The sequence below is a fragment of the Pristiophorus japonicus genome, chromosome 32 (assembly GCF_044704955.1).
Source record: "Pristiophorus japonicus isolate sPriJap1 chromosome 32, sPriJap1.hap1, whole genome shotgun sequence".
Classification (NCBI taxonomy): domain Eukaryota; kingdom Metazoa; phylum Chordata; class Chondrichthyes; family Pristiophoridae; genus Pristiophorus; species Pristiophorus japonicus.
Genome location: NC_092008.1, coordinates 2,619,420 through 2,641,429, shown reverse-complemented (window position 1 = coordinate 2,641,429; position 22,010 = coordinate 2,619,420). Strand labels below are relative to the sequence as shown.

The window sequence follows — 22,010 nt, the reverse complement described above, 5'->3', positions numbered from 1 at the left end:
CTCCTCCTCTACCCCCCTCCTCCCTCCCCTCCTCCTCCTCTACCCCCCCTCCTCCTCCCTCCCTCCACCTCCACCTCCTCCTCCCTCCTCCCTCTCCTCCTCCTCTACCCCCTCCTCCCTCCCTCCTCCACCTCCTCCTCCCTCCTCCTCCTCCTCCTCCTCCTCTCCTCCCTCCCTCTCCCTCCTCCTCCTCCTCCCTCCCTCCTCCTCCTCTGCCCCCCCCCCCCACCCTGCCTCTCCCTCTCAAACACACACCGGTGTGCGCCAGCAGCAGTCACTCGATAGCCACCGGGATCCACGGCTCACCCTCCCTCCCTATCCGATGGCAGCGCCCCCCCCCACCCCCGGCTCCAGCCCCGATCGGCCTGGAGTGGGCGAGGCAGCGATGCGGCTCACTCGGGGCCCTGGGACAGTGCGAGACTGACAGCGTGGGTCGGCCCACCTCCCCCCCCACACCCCCGCCCTCGCGGTTCTCCCCGCCCGTTACCTCCATGCGGTCGAGCGTGGTGCGACTGCTCCGGACGCTGTTGCTGTAGGCGCGGAAGCTGCTCTGTTCCGACAGGGCCCCGTAGCGCTGGGCCAGCAGCTGGCTGCGAAGCTTCAGGTAGTGGCGCCGCACCAGGGGGTCAAAGCCCCCCTTGGCATTCTCCCGCAGCAGCTGGCTGCGACGGCGGATGTACTGCGTGCGGAACTGCGGGAAGTTGGAGGTCCGGTATGCGTTGTACCTGGCCGGGGAGAGAGAGAGAGAGAGAGAGAGAGAGAGAAAGAGCAGGGTCAGCCGGGCGGAGCACAGGCTCGACGGAAATACGTTCAACATTCAACGGGTGGCGTTCCCTCAGTACCGCCCCTCCGACAGTGCGGGGCTCCCTCAGTACCGCCCCTCCGACACTCCATCAGTACCGCCCCTCCGACAGTGCGGCGCTCCCTCAGTACTGCCCCTCCGACAGTGCGGCGCTCCCTCAGTACCGCCCCTCCGACAGTGCGGAGCTCCCTCAGTACCGCCCCTCCGACAGTGCAGCGCTCCCTCAGTACCGCCCCTCCGACAGTGCAGCGCTCCCTCAGTACCGCCCCTCCGACAGTGCAGCGCTCCCTCAGTACCGCCCCTCCGACAGTGCAGCGCTCCCTCAGTGCTGCCCCTCCGACAGTACGGAGCTCCCTCAGTACCGCCCTCCGACAGTACGGAGCTCCCTCAGTACCGCCCTCCGACAGTGCGGAGCTCCCTCAGTACCGCCCCTCCGACAGTGCGGAGCTCCCTCAGTACCTCCCCTCCGACAGTACGGAGCTCCCTCAGTACCGCCCTCCGACAGTGCGGGGCTCCCTCAGTACCGCCCCTCCGACAGTGCGGAGCTCCCTCAGTACCGCCCCTCCGACAGTGCGGAGCTCCCTCAGTACCGCCCCTCCGACAGCGCAGTGCGGCCCTCCCTCAATACCGTCCCTCCGACAGCGCAGTGCGGCGCTCCCTCAATACCGTCCCTCCGACAGCGCAGTGCGGCGCTCCCTCAGTACTGCCCCTCCGACAGCACAGTGCGGCGCTCCCTCAGTACCGCCCCTCCGACAGCGCAGTGCGGCGCTCCCTCAGTACCGCCCCTCCGACAGCGCAGTGCGGCCCTCCCTCAGCACTGCACAGGAGCGTCAGCTTAGATTTCTGAGCTCAGGTCCTCGGAATGGGTCTTGAACCCACAACCTTCTGAGTGGGAGGCGAGTTTGCTGCCCCGAGCCAGGGCTGAATGGCAGAGCAGGCCGAGCCCCTCTCCGAATTCCGATGAATTCTTACGAGGCAGCGAAGCAAGGTCACGGTTTCACAGGAGGCCGGGCGTGGTGCAGGGTATGTGGAGGGTTATGGAGAACAGGTTCAGCCGATTGGAGGAACGGAGTGAAGCTGACTGGAGACGGGACAATGGCGAGGGGGAGCGTTCACTCGCCGCCCCTCCCCGGGGGTCCCATTCCCATACCTCGGGAGCCTCTTATCAACAAGGGCAGACATTGACGACGAGATTCAACACCGCCTCCAGTGCGCCAGTGCAGCCTTCGGCCGCCTGAGGAAAAGAGTGTTTGAAGACCAGGCCCTCAAATCTACCACCAAGCTCCTGGTCTACAGGGCTGTAGTGATACCCGCCCTCCTGTATGGCTCAGAGACACGGACCGTGTACAGCAGACACCTCAAGTCGCTGGAGAAATACCACCAACGATGTCTCTGCAAGATCCTACAAATCCCTCGGGAGGACAGACGCACCAACGTTGGCGTCCTCGACCAGGCCCAACATCCCCAGCATCGAAGCACTGACCACACTCGACCAGCTCCGCTGGGCAGGGCCACATTGTCCGCATGCCCCCCAGACACGAGACTCCCAAAGCGAGCGCTCGACTCGGAACTCCTTCACGGGCAAACGAGCCAAAGGTGGGCAGAGGAAACGTTACAAGGGACCACCCTCAAAGCCTCCCTGATAAAGTGCAACATCCCCCACCGACACCTGGGAGCCCCCGGGCCCAAAGACCAGTCCGTCCTAAGTGGAGGGAGTGCATCCGGGAGGGCGCTGAGCACCTCGAGTCTCGTCGCCGAGAGCGTGCAGAAACCAAGCGCAGGCAGCGGAAGGAGCGTGCGGCAAACCAGTCCCACCCTCCCCTTCCCTCAACCACTGTCTGTCCCACCTGTGACAGGGACTGTGGTTCCCGTATTGGGCTGTTCAGCCAGCTGAGGACTCATGTCTTCCTCGATCCCGAGGGACTGCCTATGATGATGATTCCTTACCTGGCATCAACAGCTAGCACCTGCTGCCACACTGCTGCCATCCCACAGGCACCGGGGAACCTTTAGGGAGCCCTGGGATTCTCGCGTCGGTCCCTCTGCAACACAGAGAGATGATCACAAACAAACTGCATCTGCGGCATCTGACCGTTGGGTGACTGCGATTTACTGGGCGAGGCCACACAATGAGCTTCCGGCCACTTATCCGCGGCGTATCCAAGTCCCGACCCGTCTGTTTCCCCCTCCGTAACCTCGCCCGTCTCCGTCCCCCGCCACAGCTCATCGGCTGCTGAAGCCCTCGTCCGTGCCTCTGTTACCTCCAGACTTGACTATTCCAACGCGCTGCGATCCTGGCCGGCCTCCCACATTCTCCCCAACATAAACTAGAGGTGATCTAAAACTCGGCTGCCCCTGTGTCCTAACTCGCACCGAGTCCCGCTCACCCATCACCCCCTGTGCTCACTGACCCAGCCATTGGCTCCCAGTTAAACAACGCCTCGACTTCAAAATTCTCATCCTTGTCTACAAATCCCTCCTCACCCCCTCCCTATCTCTGTAACCTCCTCCAGCCCCTACACCCCTCCCTATCTCTGTAACCCCCTCCAGCCCCTCCCTATCTCTGTAACCCCCTCCAGCCCCTACACCCCTCCCTATCTCTGTAACCCCCTCCAGCCCCGACACACCTCCCTATCTCTGTAATCCCCTCCAGCCACCAAACCCCTCCCTATCTCTAATTCCCTCCAGCCACCAGACCCCTCCCTATCTCTGTAACCTCCTCCAGCCCCTACACCCCTCCCCATCTCTGTAATCCCCTCCAGATCCCTCCCTATCTCTGTAATCCCCTCCAGCCACCAGACCCCTCCTTATCTCTGTAACCCCCTCCAGCCCCTACACCCCTCCCTATCTCTGTAATCCCCTCCAGCCACCAGACCCCTCCCTATTTCTGTAACCTCCTCCAGCCCCACAAACCCCCGAGATCTCTGCGCTCCTCTAATTCTGCCCTCCTGAGCATCCCTGATTATAATCCCTCCACCATCGGTGGCCGTGCCTTCTGTTGCCTGGGCCCCAAGCTCTAGAACTTCCTCCCTAAACCTCTCCACCTCTCCTTCCTCCTTAAAGACGTTCCTAACTATTGGAAGAAGAGTAGGGGGAGTTCTCCCCGGGGTCCTGGGGCCAATATTTATCCCTCGACCAACATCACTAAAACAGACGATCTGGGTCATTATCACATCGCTGTGTGTGGGAGCTTGCTGTGCGCAAATCGATTGCCCGATTCCATTACAACAGTGACCGCACTTCAAAAAAAATGCTTCATTGTCTGTAAAGTGTTTTAGGACGACCGATGGTGGTGTACAAATGCAAGTCCTTTATCTTAAACTCTCAAGAAGCGATTCCCGTATTTCTTCCCTGGTCAGTGTTTTATTTAAAGTGGACAGATCAATAAAGCTTTTCAGTCTGTCAGCAAACATCACTGCAATCAGCTGATGACTGTGCAAAAAGAGAAAGCCCATGTTAGTCCGGAAATGCATTGAAACATTGAAAGAAATGTTTTTTTTTTAAATTAAGCCTTGCTGACATGTTTAACACGGTATAAATGGCATCAAAACGTGACCAAGCAATCAATGTACCTTTTGCAAAAAAATTATTAAACCAGACAATGCAACAATTGCAAAATTGAAAAAATGAAAAATGTAATTTTAATTAACTAAACCTTGCTGGAAATTTTAACAACATTTGGCACGACAAAATCAACAAGATGTGATCATACTAGAGAGGGTACAGAGGAGATTTACCAGGATGTTGCACTAGAGAGGGTACAGAGGAGATTTACCAGGATGTTGCACTGGAGAGGGTACAGAGGAGATTTACCAGGACGTTGCACTGGAGAGGGTACAGAGGAGATTTACCAGGATGTTGCACTAGAGAGGGTGCAGAGGAGATTTACCAGGATGTTGCACTGGAGAGGGTACAGAGGAGATTTACCAGGATGTTGCACTAGAGAGGGTACAGAGGAGATTTACCAGGACGTTGCACTGGAGAGGGTACAGAGGAGATTTACCAGGATGTTGCACTAGAGAGGGTACAGAGGAGATTTACCAGGATGCTGCCGGGACTGGAGAATTTTAGCGATGAGGAAAGATTGGAGAGGCTGGGGTTGTTTTCATTGGAACAGAGGAGGCTGAGGGGAGATTTAATTGAAGTGTGAGGGGCCTGGATAGAGTGGATAGGACGGACCTGTTCCCTTGGCAGAGCGGTCAACAACCAGGGGGCAGAGATTGAAAGTAATTGGGGGGAGGTTTAGAGGGGATTTGAGAGGAAATGTCTTCACCCAGAGGGTGGTGGGGGTCTGGGGAGGAACTCACGGCCTGAAAGGGCGGTAGAGGCAGAAACCCTCACCACATTTGGACGTGCGCTCGAAGCGCCGTAACCCACAGGGCTACGGACCCAGAGCGGGAAAGTGGGATTAGACCGGGGATGGCTCTTGGTCGGCCGGCGCGAGGCGGACACGATGGGCCGGAATGGCCTCCTCTGGCGCTGTACATTTGAGATTCTTTTTAAAAAGCAACAGAAAATGATTCAATCACACAATGCCAAATTGCAAGAATTAAAAAGTATTTATTTTTTTTAAAAACCTAATTGCTGGACACTTTCACGCGATAAAATCTGGCTTGAAAAGACGACAAAATCAACAAGCGCGTCTTTTGCAAAAAAAAACTATTGTGAAATCAGACAGTTGCAAAATCGAGAGAAAGCAAATTGTATTTTTTTTAAATGAATTATACCTTGCTGAAAAGTCCAACACTAACATTTTGGCATTGAGTGTAGAGAAACCAGCCAGTGCATCTTTTGCAACAGAAAATGATTCAATCTCACAATGTTAAATTGCAAAAAATGGACAAATTTATGTTTTTAAATTAATTAAACCTTGCTGGAGGCGCTAAGGTTGCAATTGGCCTTAAAAGATGAGAAAGCAACAAGTGCACCTTCTGCAACAAAAAATAAATAAAAAAATCTTGAAGCAAAATGCTAAATTTCACAAAAAAAAAACACACCACCACCACCACACACAATATTGCCTGGCTGTGAATGGAGGGAAGCACTTCCGCGTTGGTCCGCGCTTCCGCCGGATGTCCCGCCCCTGGGAAAGGGGCGGCCGAGCGCTGATTGGCCGGGGGGGGCCGGGCCGAGCCAGTAGGGCGCTGATTGGGCGGGCGCTGGAGACGGCGAGCCGCCGATTGGCCGGCGCGGCCCGTCAATCGGCGGAGGAGGCGGGAGGAGGGCGAGCCGAGAGCGCGAGCGGAGCGATCTGAGGTGAGGCGCTTTTTCCTCCCCACAATGTAAAAAAAAAAGCGATTAATCGCTTCTTGGCGACTCTAATCGTTTGATATCGAGGGATAAAAGTCGGGGGGTAAAGGCTCTCACCATTGTTTGCTGATTTTCCCCCCGCGGAGGGACGGGGGAGGGAAGATGTCCGTCTCCTCCTCCTCACACACCGGCCGACAGTCCCGACTGACGGCTGACCGTCCGCCCCGCCCCCGTCACGTGCCCCTCCGCGCCGCCTTCGCCCCACGCTCCCCTGTCACGTGCCGCCTGCCCGTTGGAACAGGCGGCGCAGCTTTGACTCACGCGCCAGCCTCTCTCTCACACACACACACACACGTGCCGCCTCTCCACCAATCGGCGCGCAGGCGGCAGACACTCCCCCCCCCCTGTCACGTGCTCCTCTTCCCACCCACACAGACTTCACTTCTTTTCTCCCCATATCACGTGCTGCTCTCCACCAATCTACACACAAGCACTCCCCTGTCACGTGCTGCTCTCTCCACACACCGCCTTCACTTCTCTCGCCCCCTCGTCACGTGCTGCTCTCCACCAATCTACGCAGACACACACACTCCCATGTCACGTGCTCCTATTTACCAACCGCCTTCACTTCTACCCCGGTCTGTCGTGTCTCCACCCCCCAACGTCACGTGCTGATCTCCGCCAATACACATACTCCCCTGTCACGTGCTCCTCTCCACACACCACCTTCACTTCTCTCGCCCCCTCGTCACGTGCTGCTCTCCACCAATCTACGCAGATACACACACACACTCCCATGTCACGTGCTCCCATTTACACACCGCCTTCACTTCTCCCCCGGTCTCTCGCTCCCCCCCCCCCCGTCACGTGCTCCAGCCTTCTCTCTCTCTCTCCCACACACACACTGGGCTCCGCCTCTCGGGAACGCCCCCCCCCCCCCGGTTGCCTAGCAGCCGTGCGGCCTTGGTTACCGCGCCTGGGTGCTGACAGGCGCAATACAACAACAACAACACCTGGCCTCACCCACTGCTCCCACAATAACTGGGCATTGTCAATTGTTCCATCAAATATCAGGCTCAAACCTCGCCCACACTCCACAAAACACTCTTTAACCAAATAGGAGTCAAACGAGGCGCAAACCTTGCATTATAAATTATTTGAGGCACAACATTTGTGTTAAACAACTATTTAATCAAATATGAGACAAAATAGGCACCAAACTTGCATTAAATAAAGTATTTAATCAAATATGAGACTAAATAGGCATCGAACTTGTATTAAATAAAGTATTTAATCAAATATGAGACAAAATAGGCACCAAACTTGTATTAAATAAAGTATTTAATCAAATATGAGACTAAATAGGCACCAAACTTGTATTAAATAAAGTATTTAATCAAATATGAGACTAAATAGGCACCAAACTTGCATTAAATAAAGTATTTAATCAAATATGCGACAAAATAGGCACCAAACTTGCATTAAATAAAGTATTTAATCAAATATGAGACAAAATAGGCACCAGACTTGCATTAAATAAAGTATTTAATCAAATATGAGACAAATTAGACACAAACCTTGCATTATACATTATTTGAGGCACAATAATTGTATTAAACAAGTAGTTAATCAAATATGAGACAATATCGGCACCAAGCTTGCATTAAATAAACTATTTAATCAAATGAGACAAAGTAGGCACAAGCATTGCATTATTAATTCTTTTGAGGCACAAAAATTGTTTTACAAAACTATTTAAACAAAAATGAGAGAAAACAGGCTCAGAACTTGCAAAACCAGTGTGGTTTTATTTTTGAATATACAGGTCCATCATGACTTACTCGCTTTTGTACTCTATGGGGCCACAGTTGGGGGCCTTACCGCCGGCTGCCGCTGAATTCTTTATCCGCTCTCCCCTCGGGTGACAGATTCCTCCAGGTCCGAATCCGGCGGGGGGTGGGGGGCGGGGGGGGGGAGGGGTGGGAGAGGGGGTGGGGGGAGAGGGGAGTACTGGCAGGAATCGCCCGCTGACCGACTCTGGCGGACCAGCCGCGTAGGTGACGTCCCGCCCACTGAGCTGCCATATTGGTTCCGGGCGGGAGCGAGGCGGGGGGGGGGGGGGGGGAAATCGGGCCGTTGTGAGGAGGCATCTCTAACCCCCACGGTAAGAGAGAAGACCCGCCTCTAAAAAGCTCGGTGAACAGATGATAATTGTATTTCTTTTAAGGGCTCTACCTACACAGGGGGTCCCCTGAAGGTGTGGGGGGAGGGGGGTTTTGGTGAATTGTGACCATTTTTATTTTTCCGTGTTCCCCCTCCTCCCTGGGACCGACCGACTCAATCCTCGGCGGCGGACCACATTTGCCGGCCAAGATTGGGAGCTGCCCGCCCGGATTGACGGCGCAAGGCGTGATTTGGCCGGCGGGGCGGTATTGGCGCCTCTTTTCGGGTGATCGTCCTGGCAAACTACCGCCCGGTCTCTCGGCGGCCATCGGCCCACCAAGTTCGGGCCCCAAGGTCTCTTATTTATGAAGCCCAGGATCCCGTAAGCTTTTTTTTAAAACCGCTCTCTCAACCTGCCCTGCCCCCTTCAACGATCTGTGCACATATACCCCCGGGGGGGTATGGAGAGAAAGCAGGAATGGGGTACTGAAGTTGCATGTTCAGCCATGAACTCATTGAATGGCGGTGCAGGCTCGAAGGGCCGAATGGCCTACTCCTGCACCGATTTTCTATGTTTCTATGTCTCTCTGTTCATCCACCTCTCCTTTAGGATTGTACCCTTGAGTTTACGCTGCCTCTCCCTGTTCTTCCGACCATAATCTATCACTTTGCACTTTTCTGCGTTAAACTTCATCTGCCACGTGCCCGCCCATTCCCCCAGCCGGTCTATGTCCTCTGGAAGTGTATCACTCCCCTAGTGTCGCCGAGAGCGTGCAGAAAGCAAGCGCAGGCAGCGGAAGGAGCGTGCGGCAAACCTGTCCCACCCTCCCCTTCCCTCAACCACTGTCTGTCCCACCTGTGACAGGGACTGTGGCTCCCGTATTGGGCTGTTCAGCCACCTCAGGACTCGTGTTAAGAGTGGAAGCGAGTTTTCCTCGATTCCGAGGGACTGCCTCTGATGATGATCAGTCCCCTCTTCACTGTTCACGATACTGCCAAGCTCTGTGTCATCTGCAAATGTTTGAAATTGTGCCGTGAGCACCCAAGTGCAAGTCATTAATATATATCCAGAAAAGCAGTGGTCCGATTACCGAGCCCCAGGGACACCAGACATTGGTGAGGCCACACCTGGAGTACTGCGTGCAGTTTTGGTCTCCGTATTTAAGGAAGGATATACTTGCATTGGAGGCAGTTCAGAGAAGGTTCACTCGGTTGATTCCGGGGATGAGGGGGTTGTCTTATGATGAAAGGTTGAGGAGGTTGGGCCTCTGCTCATTGGTGTTGAGGAGAATGAGAGGTGATCTTATTGAAACGTGTAAGATTCTGAGGGGGCTGGACAGGGTAGATGCAGAGAGGGTGTTTCCCCCTCGTGGGGGAATCTAGAACTAGGGGGCACATAGTCTCAGAATAAGGGGGTCGCCCATTTAGGACGGAGATGAGGGGGAATTTCTTCTGGTGAATCTGTGGAATTCTCTACCCCAGAGAGCTGTGTGGGCTGGGTCACTGAATATATTTCAGGTGGATTTGGCCCTTACGGCTAAAGGGAGAGAAAGCAGGAAAGGGGTATTGAGGTGAATGATCAGCCATGTTTCTTCTCCCAGAGGGTTGTGAATTTGTGGAATTCTCTGCCCAAGGAAGCAGTTGAGGCTAGCTCATTGAATGTATTCAAATCACAGATAGATAGATTTTTAACCAATAAGGGAATTAAGGGTTATGGGGAGCGGGCGGGTAAGTGGAGCTGAGTCCACGGCCAGATCAGCCATGATCTTGTTGAATGGCGGAGCAGGCTCGAGGGGCTAGATGGCCTCCTCCTGTTCCTAGTTCTTATGTTCTTATGCTCTTATGATCTTATTGAATGGCGGTGCAGGCTCGAAGGGCTGAATGGCCTACTCCTGCACCTATTTTCTATGTTTCTATGCCTCTATATCCAAGGAGAAGATAGATTTTTGAGCGATAAGGGAGTGAAGGGTTATGGGGAGCGGGCGGGGAAGTGGAGCTGAGTCCATGATCGGGTCAGCCATGATCGTATTAAATGGCGGAGCAGGCTCGAGGGGCCGAATGGCCGATTCCTGCTCCTATTTCTTATGTTCTTACGTACCTTGCTCCGGAAGACAACCGTGCACCACTACTGTCTTGTTTTCTGTCACTTAGCCAGTGGGTACCAGGACGAGGAAGCACTGAAGGAAGGGCGAGTGACTCAGCTACCGTAACGCAGCGCGAGGGCCCGTGACAGACGCGGACCTGCAGAGGTGAAATGTTCAAAAACCTTCTGCGCTGTCGTTCAGATAATCATCATGGGCAGTCCCTCGGGATCGAGGAAGACTTGCTTCCACTCTAAACATGAGTCCTTCGGTGGCTGAACAGTCCAATACGGGGAACCACAGTCCCTGTCACAGGTGGGACAGACAGTGGTTGAGGGAAGGGGAGGGTGGGACTGGTTTGCCGCACGCTCCTTCCGCTGCCTGCGCTTGGTTTCTGCACGCTCTCGGCGACGAGACTCGAGGCGCTCAGCGCCCTCCCAGATACTCTTCCTCCACTTAGGGCGGGACTGGTCTTTGGGCCCGGGGGCTCCCAGGTGTCGGTGGGGGATGTTGCACTTTATCAGGGAGGGCTTTGAGGGTGGGTCCCTTGTAACGTTCCCTCTGCCCACCTTTGGCTCGTTTGCCCGTGAAGGAGTTCCGAGTCGAGCGCTTGGCTTTGGGGAGTCACGTGTCTGGGGGGGGGACATGCGGACAATGTGGCCCCGCCCAGCGGAGCTGGTCGAGTGTGGTCAGTGCTTCGATGCTGGGGGATGTTGGGCCTGGTCGAGGACGCTAACGTTGGTGCGTCTGTCCTCCCGGGGGGGGATTTGCCGGATCTTGCGGAGCCGGCGTCGGTGGTGTTTCTCCAGCGACCGGCGGCGCCTGCCCTACGGGCCGAAGCGTTAGACCACGGTCACGTCTTTGCCGGGAGCCCCGCAGTTGATCTGCGCGCGCACCTGGAGGGCGTTCATGCCCACGGGCGCCGAGTCGGGGGCGAAGGCCGCCAGCGTTCCCCGGCCCGCCGCGAAGTCGAACCGATCGAGCGGCGCGTGCTCGATCCGGCACAGCGCCTCGTCGGCGTCGGGGCCCGGGCCCAGCGACAGCTCCTCGGGTTCGAGGCCGCCGCGGGGGCGGGGCCCGGCAGCCCCCCCGTTGCCGCCGGCGTCCGTCTGCACCGAGCGGTGAACCGCCAGCCGCGGGGCCTCACCGCCCGGCTCCAACTTCCTGAAGCTGTAGCGGGCCAGCAGGCCGGTGAAGAACATCTCCACGATCACCGCGTAGTGGAAGATAACTGCGGAGAGACAAGAGCAGCTTTACGGGAAGGCCGAAATAGAGGCAGGCTGCGGCAACAGAAGGTGGGAAGGCCGGAGAGTACGGGGAGGGCGCCTTGAACATGGAAATGAACTACCGATCGGAACTAAAGTTCAGTCAATCCAACTTGGCATCGCCAGTAACAAGAATAAATTCATCATCAGGGCCAACGAATGAGTCGGGACAGACTATAGAATAGTATAAACATTCAAATCCGCCACCCAGCTCACGGTCTACAGGGCTGTAGTGATACCCGCCCTCCTGTGTGGCTCAGAGACATGGACCATGTACAGTAGGTATCTCACCCCCAGCTCATGGTCTACAGGGCTGTAGTGATACCCGCCCTCCTGTGTGGCTCAGAGACATGGACCGTGTACAGTAGGTATCTCACCCCCAGCTCATGGTCTACAGGGCTGTAGTGATACCCGCCCTCCTGTGTGGCTCAGAGACATGGACCATGTACAGTAGACACCTCAAGTCGCTGGAGAAATACCACCAACGCTGTCTCCGCAAGATCCTGCAAATCCCCCCCGGGAGGACAGACGCACCAACGTTAGCGTCCTCGACCAGGCCCAACATCCCCAGCATCGAAGCACTGACCACACTCGACCAGCTCCGCTGGGCAGGGCCACATTGTCCGCATGTCCCCCCAGACACGAGACTCCCAAAGCGAGCGCTCTACTCGGAACTCCTTCACGGGCAAACGAGCCAAAGGTGGGCAGAGGAAACGTTACAAGGGACCACCCTCAAAGCCTCCCTGATGAAGTGCAACATCCCCCACCGACACCTGGGAGTCCCTGGGCCCAAAGACCAGTCCCGCCCTAAGTGGAGGAAGTGCATCCGGGAGGGCGCTGAGCACCTCGAGTCTCGTCGCCGAGAGCGTGCAGAAACCAAGCGCAGGCAGCGGAAGGAGCGTGCGGCAAACCAGTCCCACCCTCCCCTTCCCTCAACCACTGTCTGTCCCACCTGTGACAAGGACTGTGGCTCTCGTATTGGACTGTTCAGCCACCTAAGAACTCATTGTTAGAGTGGAGGCAAGTCTTCCTCGATCAACATGAACACACATAGTAAGGCTGATGTGCTATTTTATACATTGTTTATACTTGAATTCTACTTTGGGAAAGAGAGCTTATTTGGCTTAAACATCATGTTTGTCCACGACTTTCTGGCAATACTCAAAGTCCCACCAAATTATTGTAGTGATTGAATCCCCACCGGATAAACTGTCGACAAACCCACAGTGAGTTTTGGGCAACACGGGAGGAGGCGGGGAGCATGGGACAAGACAGACTCGCATCCCGACTGCGAGTTTATCCACAATTACACGTCGCACAGCACTTCGCACCCAGAAAATCACTTTTCTTTCAAGTGCGCTCGCTGTTGTATTGTGGGAAACGCCAATTGTCGCACAGCAAGCTCCCACACCCAGCGATGTGATAATGACCCAGATCGTCTGTTTTAGTGATGTTGGTCGAGGGATAAATATTGGCCCCAGGACACCGGGGAGAACTCCCCCTGCTCTTCTTCCAATAGTGGCCCCGGGATCTTTTACATCCGCCCGAGAGGGCAGACGGGGCCTCGGTTTAACGTCTCGTCCGAAATACGGCCCCTCCGACAGTGCGGCGCTCCCTCAGTACCGCCCTTCCAACAGCGCAGTGCGGCGCTCCCTCAGTACCGCCCCTCCGACAGTGCGGGGCTCCCTCAGTACCGCCCCTCCGACAGTGCGGGGCTCCCTCAGTACCGCCCCTCCGACAGTGCGGGGCTCCCTCAGTACCGCCCCTCCGACAGTGCGGGGCTCCCTCAGTACCGCCCCTCCGACAGTGCGGGGCTCCCTCAGTACCGCCCCTCCGACAGTGCGGCGCTCCCTCAGTACCGCCCCTCCGACAGTGCGGGGCTCCCTCAGTACTGCACCCTCCGACAGCGCAGTGCGGCGCTCCCTCAGTACCGCCCCTCCGACAGTGCGGCGCTCCCTCAGTACCGCCCCTCCGACAGTGCGGCGCTCCCTCAGTACTGCCCCTCCGACAGTGCAGCGCTCCCTCAGTACCGCCCCTCCGACAGTGCAGTGCTCCCTCAGTACCGCCCCTCCCACAGTGCGGCGCTCCCTCAGTACCGCCCCTCCGACAGTGCGGCGCTCCCTCAGTACCGCCCCTCCGACAGTGCGGGGCTCCCTCAGTACCGCCCCTCCGACAGTGCGGGGCTCCCTCAGTACCGCCCCTCCGACAGTGCAGCGCTCCCTCAGTACCGCCCCTCCGACAGTGCGGTGCTCCCTCAGTACCGCCCCTCCGACAGTGCGGTGCTCCCTCAGTACCGCCCCTCCGACAGTGCGGGGCTCCCTCAGTACCGCCCCTCCGACAGTGCGGGGCTCCCTCAGTACCGCCCCTCCGACAGTGCAGCGCTCCCTCAGTACTGCCCCTCCGACAGCGCAGTGCGGCGCTCCCTCAGTACTGCCCCTCCGACAGTGCAGCGCTCCCTCAGTACTGCCCCTCCGACAGCGCAGTGCGGCGCTCCCTCAGTACCGCCCCTCCGACAGTGCGGTGCTCCCTCAGTACCGCCCCTCCGACAGTGCGGGGCTCCCTCAGTACCGCCCCTCCGACAGTGCGGGGCTCCCTCAGTACCGCCCCTCCGACAGTGCAGCGCTCCCTCAGTACCGCCCCTCCGACAGTGCGGTGCTCCCTCAGTACTGACCCTCCGACAGTGCAGCGCTCCCTCAGTACTGCCCCTCCGACAGCGCAGTGCGGCGCTCCCTCAGTACCGCCCCTCCGACAGCGCAGTGCAGCGCTCCCTCAGTACCGCCCCTCCGACAGCGCAGTGCGGCGCTCCCTCAGCACCGCCCCTCCGACAGCGCAGTGCAGCGCTCCCTCAGTACCGCCCCTCCGACAGCGCAGTGCAGCGCTCCCTCAGTACCGCCCCTCCGACAGCGCAGTGCGGCGCTCCCTCAGTACCGCCCCTCCGACAGTGCAGCGCTCCCTCAGTACCGCCCCTCCGACAGCGCAGTGCGGCGCTCCCTCAGCACCCAATACCCCGCCATCGCTGGCCGGACTTACTCTGAGAGCGCATGTTGATGGAGAAGGGCGGGAGGCAGGGGATAGCGCCCAGCGCCCCCATGGTCTCCAGGATGCCACTCTGCAGGCCGAACAGCACCAGCACCACGGTGATGCAGACAAACTTGCCCTGGAGCCCGTAGCCTTGGAGCGAGGACTTTGTGGCCTTGTAGAAGAGCAGGTAGCCGTAGAACGAGAGGAAGGTGGAGGCACCGATGATGATGTTCACGTAGGAGTTGGGGTTGAGGAAGTCAACCTGGAACAACAAGAATACCTTGCATTTATATAGCGCCTTCAACATAGAATCAGAGAAGTTTACAGCGTGGGAGGAGGCCATTCCAGCCCATCGTGTCCACGTTGCGCCGGCCGACCAAGAGCCATCCCGGCCTAATCCCACTTTCCCGCTCTGGGTCCGTAGCCCTGTGGGTTACAGCACTTCGAGCGCACGTCCAAATGTGGTGAGGGTTTCTGCCTCTACCCCCCTTTCAGGCAGCGAGTTCCCCCCCAGACCCCCACCACCCTCTGGGTGAAGACATTTCCCCTCAAACCCCCTCGAAACCTCCCCCCAATTACTTTCAATCTCTGCCCCCTGGTTGTTGATCCCTCTGCCAAGGGAAACAGGTCCGTCCTATCCACTCTATCCAGGCCTCTCACACCTCAATTAAATTTCCCCTCAGCCTCCTCTGTTCCAAGGAAAACAACCCCAGCCTCTCCAATCTTTCCTCATCGCTAAAATTCTCCAGTCCCGGCAACATCCTGGTAAATCTCCTCTGTACCCTCTCTAGTGCAACATCCTGGTAAATCTCCTCTGTACCCTCTCTAGTGCAACATCCTGGTAAATCTCCTCTGTACCCTCTCCAGTGCAACATCCTGATAAATCTCCTCTGTACCCTCTCCAGTGCAACATCCTGGTAAATCTCCTCTGCACCCTCTCTAGTGCAACATCCTGGTAAATCTCCTCTGTACCCTCTCTTGTGCAACATCCTGGTAAATCTCCTCTGTACCCTCTCCAGTGCAACATCCTGGTAAATCTCCTCTCTACCCTCTCCAGTGCAACATCCTGGTAAATCTCCTCTGTACCCTCTCTAGTGCAACATCCTGGTAAATCTCCTCTGTACCCTCTCTAGTGCAACATCCTGGTAAATCTCCTCTGTACCCTCTCCAGTGCAACATCCTGGTAAATCTCTGTACCCTCTCCAGTGCAACATCCTGGTAAATCTCCTCTGTACCCTCTCTAGTGCAACATCCTGGTAAATCTCCTCTGTACCCTCTCCAGTGCAACATCCTGGTAAATCTCCTCTGTACCCTCTCCAGTGCAACATCCTGGTAAATCTCCTCTGTACCCTCTCTCGTGCAACATCCTGGTAAATCTCCTCTGTACCCTCTCTAGTGCAACATCCTGGTAAATCTCCTCTGTACCCTCTCCAGTGCAACATCCTGGTAAATCTCCTCTGTACCCTCTCTAGTGCAACATCCTGGTAAATCTCCTCTGTACCCTCTCCAGTGCAACATCCTGGTAAATCTCCTCTGTACCCTCTCCAGTGCAATCACATCCTTCCTGTAATGCGGTGACCAGAACTGCACGCAGTACTCCAGCTGCGGCCTACTCTGTGTTTTATACAGTTCAAGCATTAACATGGTGAAACATCCCAAGGGGCTTCGCAGTAATGTTATGAGATAGAAATTCGACATCGAGCAGCGTAAATAGAAATTAGTGCAGATGACCAAAGAGGTCGGTTTTAAGGAGCGTCTTGAAGGAGGAGAGAGAGGCAGAGAGGTTTAGGGAGGGAGTTCCAGAGCTTGGGGCCCAGGCAACAGAAGGCACGGCCACCGATGGTGGAGCGATTATAGTCAAGGATGGTCAGGAGGGAAGAATCAGAGTAGTGCAGAGATCTCGGGGGGTTGTGGGGCTGGAGGGGTTACAGAGATAGGGAGGGGCGTAAGGGCTGGAGGGGGTTACAGAGATAGGGAGGTGAGTAGGGGCTGGAGGAGGTTACAGAGATAGGGAGAGTGCGAGGGCCATGGAGGAATTTGAAAACAAGGATGAGAATTTTGAAATCGAGGTGTTGCTGCACCGGGAGCCAATGTAGCTCAGTGAGCACAGGGGGTGATGGGTGAGCGGGACTCGGTGCGAGTTATGACACGGGTCAGCGAGCACAGGGGGTGATGGGTGAGCGAGATTCGGTGCGAGTTAGGACACGGGGTCAGCGAGCACAGGGGGTGATGGGTGAGTGGGACTCGATGCGAGTTAGGACACGGTGGCAGCGAGCACAGGGGGTGATGGGTGAGCGGGACTCGGTGCAAGTTCGGACACGGGGCAGTGAGCACAGGGGGTGATGGGTGAGCGGGACTCGGTGCGAGTTCGGACACGGGGCAGTGAGCACAGGGGGTGATGGGTGAGTGGGACTGGGTGCGAGTTAGGACACGGGGGCAGTGAGCACAGATGGTGATGGGTGAGTGGGACTCGGTGCGAGTTAGGACACGGGGTCAGTGAGCACAGGGGGTGATGGGTGAGTGGGACTCGGTGCGAGTTAGGACACGGTGGCAGCTGAGTTTTGGATCACCTCTAGTTTACGTCGGGTAGAATGTGGGAGGCCGGCCAGGAGCGCAGTGCGTTATAATAGTCAAGTCTGGAGGTAACAAACGTGAGGCAGGGGGCGGAGACGGGCGAGGTTACGGAGGGGGAAACAGGCGGGTTTAGTTATGCTGCGGGATATGTGGCCGGGAGCTCATTTCAGGGTCAAACAGGTGAGGTTTTCAGCAGCAGAAAGTATTCCTCCTCTTTGGCCCTGCCCTGGGAGTGTTTGATGGGACAGTGTAGAGGGAGCTTTACTCTGTATCTAACCCCCTGTACCTGCCCTGGGAGTGTTTGATGGGACAGTGTAGAGGGAGCTTTACTCTGTATCTAACCCCCTGCACCTGTCCTGGGAGTGTTTGATGGGACAGTGTAAAGGGAGCTTAACTCTGTATCTAACCCCCTGTACCTGGCCTGGGAGTATTTGATGGGACAGTGTAGAGGGAGCTTTACTCTGTATCTAACCCCCTGTACCTGCCCTGGGAGTGTTTGATGGGACAGTGTAGAGGGAGCTTTACTCTGTATCTAACCCCCTGTGCCTGCCCTGGGAGTGTTTGATGGGACAGTGTCGAGGGAGCTTTACTCTGTATCTAACCCCCTGTACCTGCCCTGGGAGTGTTTGATGGGACAGTGCAGAGACAGCTTTACTCTGTATCTAACCCCGTGCTGTACCTGCCCTGGGAGTGTTTGATGGGACAGTGCAGAGGGAGCTTTACTCTGTATCTAACCCCCTGTACCTGCCCTGAGAGTGTTTGATGGGGACAGTGTAGAGGGAGCTTTACTCTGTATCTAACCCCCTGTACCTGCCCTGGGAGTGTTTGATGGGACAGTGTAGAGGGAGCTTTACTCTGTATCTAACCCCCTGTACCTGCCCTGGGAGTGTTTGATGGGACAGTGTAGAGGGAGCTTTACTCTGTATCTAACCCCCTGCACCTGTCCTGGGAGTGTTTGATGGGACAGTGTAAAGGGAGCTTTACTCTGTATCTAACCCCCTGTACCTGGCCTGGGAGTATTTGATGGGACAGTGTAGAGGGAGCTTTACTCTGTATCTAACCCCCTGTACCTGCCCTGGGAGTGTTTGATGTGGACAGTGTAGAGGGAGCTTTACTCTGTATCTAACCCCCTGTACCTGCCCTGGGAGTGTTTGATGGGGACAGTGTAGAGGGAGCTTTACTCTGTATCTAACCCCGTGCTGTACCTGCCCTGGGAGTGTTTGATGGGACAGTGCAGAGACAGCTTTACTCTGTATCTAACCCCGTGCTGTACCTGCCCTGGGAGTGTTTGATGGGACAGTGTAGAGGGAGCTTTACTCTGTATCTAACCCCCTGTACCTGCCCTGGGAGTGTTTGATGGGACAGTGTAGAGGGAGCATTACTCTGTATCTAACCCCGTGCTGTACCTGCCCCGGGAGTGTTTGATGGGACAGTGCAGAGACAGCTTTACTCTGTATCTAACCCCGTGCTGTACCTGCCCTGGGAGTGTTTGATGGGACAGTGTAGAGGGAGCTTTACTCTGTATCTAACCCCGTGCTGTACCTGCCCTGGGAATGTTTGATGGGACAGTGCAGAGGGAGCTTTACTCTATATCTAACCCCGTGCTGTACCTGCCCTGGGAGTGTTTGATGGGACAGTGCAGAGGGAGCTTTACTCTGTATCTAACCCCGTGCTGTACCTGCCCTGGGAGTGTTTGATGGGACAGTGTCGAGGGAGCTTTACTCTGTATCTAACCCCATGCTGTACCTGCCCTGGAAGTGTTTGATGGGACAGTGTAGAGGGAGCTTTACTCTGTATCTAACACCCTGTACCTGCCCTGGGAGTGTTTGATGGGGACAGTGTAGAGGGAGCTTTACTCTGTATCTAACCCCGTGCTGTACCTGCCCTGGGAGTGTTTGATGGGACAGTGTTGAGGGAGCTTTACTCTGTATCTAACATCCTGTACCTGCCCTGGGAGTGTTTGATGGGGACAGTGTAGAGGGAGCTTTACTCTGTATCTAACCCCGTGCTGTACCTGCCCTGGGAATGTTTGATGGGACAGTGCAGAGGGAGCTTTACTCTATATCTAACCCCGTGCTGTACCTGCCCTGGGAGTGTTTGATGGGACAGTGTAGAGGGAGCTTTACTCTGTATCTAACCCCGTGCTGTACCTGCCCTGGGAGTGTTTGATGGGACAGTGTAGAGGGAGCTTTACTCTGTATCTAACCCCGTGCTGTACCTGCCCTGGAAGTGTTTGATGGGACAGTGTAGAGGGAGCTTTACTCTGTATCTAACACCCTGTACCTGCCCTGGGAGTGTTTGATGGGACAGTGTAGAGGGAGCTTTACTCTGTATCTAACCCCGTGCTGTACCTGCCCTGGGAGGAAGTAGCCAGCTCGATCTGTGAGCGGGTGGTGACTGTGAGAGATTCGCTGGAGCTACTCACATCTCCGTAGTCGTACTTCTCGTCGGTCCACAGCACGAGCATGACGAAGAAGAGAATGGTCCTGACAACCGATAACTGGAAAACAGCCGCCGTCATCCACCTCAAGTTCACCCTCAGAGAGGAGAAAGGGGAAGTCCCATCACGTGTCAGCCAAACGTCTGACAACTCGATTCCCCGTCCGTAACATCGCCCCTGCTTCACCCCATTCTGAATCCCTCGTCCCTGCCCTTGTCCCCTCCACACTCGACAATTCCAGTGCTCTCCCGCTGGGCCTCCCACCCTCCATAAACTTCAGCTCATCCCAAACTCGGCTGCCCCCGTGTCCTAACTCGTACCGAGTCCCGTTCACCCATCACCCCCTATGCCCCGTGTCCTAACTCGCACCGAGTCCCGCTCACCCATCACCCCCTGTGCTCACTGACCCCGTGTCCTAACTCGCACCCAGTCCCACTCACCCATCACCCCCTGTGCTCACTGACCCCGTGTCCTAACTCGCACCGAGTCCCGCTCACCCATCACCCCCTGTGCTCACTGACCCCGTGTCCTAACTCGCACCGAGTCCCGCTCACCCATCACCCCCTGTGCTCACTGACCCCGTGTCCAAACTCGCACCCAGTCCCGCTCACCCATCACCCCCTGTGCTCACTGACCCCGTGTCCTAACTCGCACCGAGTCCCGCTCACCCATCACCCCCTGTGCTCACTGACCCCGTGTCCTAACTCGCACCGAGTCCCGCTCACCCATCACCCCCTGTGCCCAGTGTCCTAACTCGCACCCAGTCCCACTCACCCATCACCCCCTGTGCCCCGTGTCCTAACTCGCACCCAGTCCCGCTCACCCATCACCCCATGTGCTCACTGTCCCCGTGTCCTAACTCACACCCAGTCCCACTCACCCATCACCCCGTGTGCTCACTGTCCCCGTGTCCTAACTCACACCCAGTCCCACTCACCCATCACCCCCTGTGCTCAGCTGCCCCGTGTCCTAACTCACACCCAGTCCCACTCACCCATCACCCCCTGTGCTCACTGCCCCGTGTCCTAACTCACACCCAGTCCCCTCACCCATCACCCCCTGTGCTCACTGACCCGTGTCCTAACTCACCCCAGTCCCGCTCACCCATCACCCCGTGCTCACTGCCCCGTGTCCTAACTCACACCGAGTCCCACTCACCCATCACCCCCTGTGCTCACTGACCCCGTGTCCTAACTCGCACCCAGTCCCACTCACCCATCACCCCCTGTGCTCGCTGCCCCGTGTCCTAACTCGCACCCAGTCCCACTCAACCATCACCCCCTGTGCTCACTGCCCCGTGTCCTAACTCGCACCGAGTCCCACTCACCCATCACCCCCTGTGCTCACTGACCCCGTGTCCTAACTCGCACCGAGTCCCACTCACCCATCACCTCCTGTGCTCACTGACCCCGTGTCCTAACTCGCACCCAGTCCCACTCACCCATCACCCCCTGTGCTCACTGACCCCGTGTCCTAACTCACACCCAGTCCCACTCACCCATCACCCCCTGTGCTCACTGCCCCGTGTCCTAACTCACACCCAGTCCCACTCACCCATTGCCCCCTGTGCTCACTGACCGACATTGGCTCCTGATCCAGCAACACCTCGATTTCAAAATTCTCCATCCCCGTGTTCAAATCCCTCCTCGCCCCCCTTCCCCATCAAATGATCCTCCTCCAATCCCTTCTCCCAAACTCTCCATTCCTGACTCTGGCCTCTTGCACATCCCCCCCCATATTGCTCCTCCATCGGTGGCCGTGCCTTCAGCTGTTGCCTGGGATCTGGCAGCTCTGGAACTCCCTCCCTGAACCTCGCCGCCTCTTTTAAAATGCTCCTTAAAACCTACCTCTGTCCAAGCTTTTCATTCCTTTCTCTCCTCTCTCTATCTCCCTCACTCTCTCTTCTCTCTGTCTTCCACACTCTCTCCTCGCTGTCCATCTCTCCTTCACTGTCCGTTTTTTCCTTTGTCATTTTTTCTCCCTGTCTCATTCTCCCTCAGTCTTTCTCATTCTCTTTCTCTGTCTTTGTCTGTCTCACTGTCTGTCTGTCTCTCTCTCTCTCTGTCACTGTCTCTCTCGCTCCCTCTCTTCCTCCCATCTTTCTCTCTTCCTCCCGCCTCTCTCTCTCTGCCTCCCTCCCTCCCACTCTACCTCCCTCCCCCTCTGTCCCTCCCCCACTCTCTCTCTCCCTCTCCCTCTTTCTCTTCCTTCCCCTCTGTCTCTCTGCCTCTCTCTCTCCCTCTCCCTCTCCCTACCTTTCTCTCTCTCTCACCCTCCTCCTCTCTCTCTCTGTGTCTCTCTCCCTCTCTCCCTCACCCTCTCTCTCTCACTCACCCTCTCTCTCTTTCTCTCACTCACCCTCCCCCTCTCTCTCTCTCTCCCTCCCCCTCTCTCTCTCTCTCTCCCTCCCCCCC

The 22,010-nt window shown here is 56.5% G+C and overlaps 3 protein-coding genes across 3 annotated transcripts in view; all 3 read right to left on the bottom strand.

The window, feature by feature from the left end:
• Positions 1-6,297, bottom strand: part of LOC139240469 (WD repeat-containing protein 13-like) — a 7,088-nt gene extending 791 nt beyond the window's left edge. Inside the window, exons 1-3 of the mRNA XM_070869005.1 lie at positions 6,170-6,297; positions 2,750-2,844; positions 488-725 (exon numbers count right to left, since the gene is read on the bottom strand). Coding sequence (XP_070725106.1) covers positions 488-725; positions 2,750-2,790 — 279 coding nt within the window. The 5' untranslated portion in view covers positions 2,791-2,844; positions 6,170-6,297. The remainder of the gene's footprint in view (positions 1-487; positions 726-2,749; positions 2,845-6,169) is intronic.
• The window catches only part of LOC139240489 (serine/threonine-protein kinase WNK3-like), a 167,302-nt gene that overhangs the window by 94,686 nt on the left and 50,606 nt on the right, over positions 1-22,010 (bottom strand). The gene's annotated exons all lie outside the window — the stretch shown is intronic.
• Positions 11,139-19,677, bottom strand: LOC139240468 (organic solute transporter subunit alpha). Its single transcript, XM_070869004.1, has 3 exons — positions 19,582-19,677; positions 14,592-14,844; positions 11,139-11,527 (listed from the first exon to the last, which is right to left on the bottom strand). The coding sequence occupies exons 1-3, from the start codon at positions 19,675-19,677 to the stop codon at positions 11,139-11,141; spliced, it is 738 nt and encodes a 245-aa protein (XP_070725105.1).

Bases quoted from the DNA above. Each gene is read 5' to 3' on its own strand.
- LOC139240468 (XM_070869004.1), bottom strand. From the start codon at position 19,677: ATGACGGCGGCTGTTTTCCAGTTATCGGTTGTCAGGACCATTCTCTTC. The intron at 14,845-19,581 runs GTGAGTAGCTCC...TTGTTGTTCCAG, and splicing joins AGAAGTACGACTACGGAGAT to GTTGACTTCCTCAACCCCAA. The intron at 11,528-14,591 runs GTAAGTCCGGCC...GTCTCTCCGCAG, and splicing joins CATCAACATGCGCTCTCAGA to TTATCTTCCACTACGCGGTG.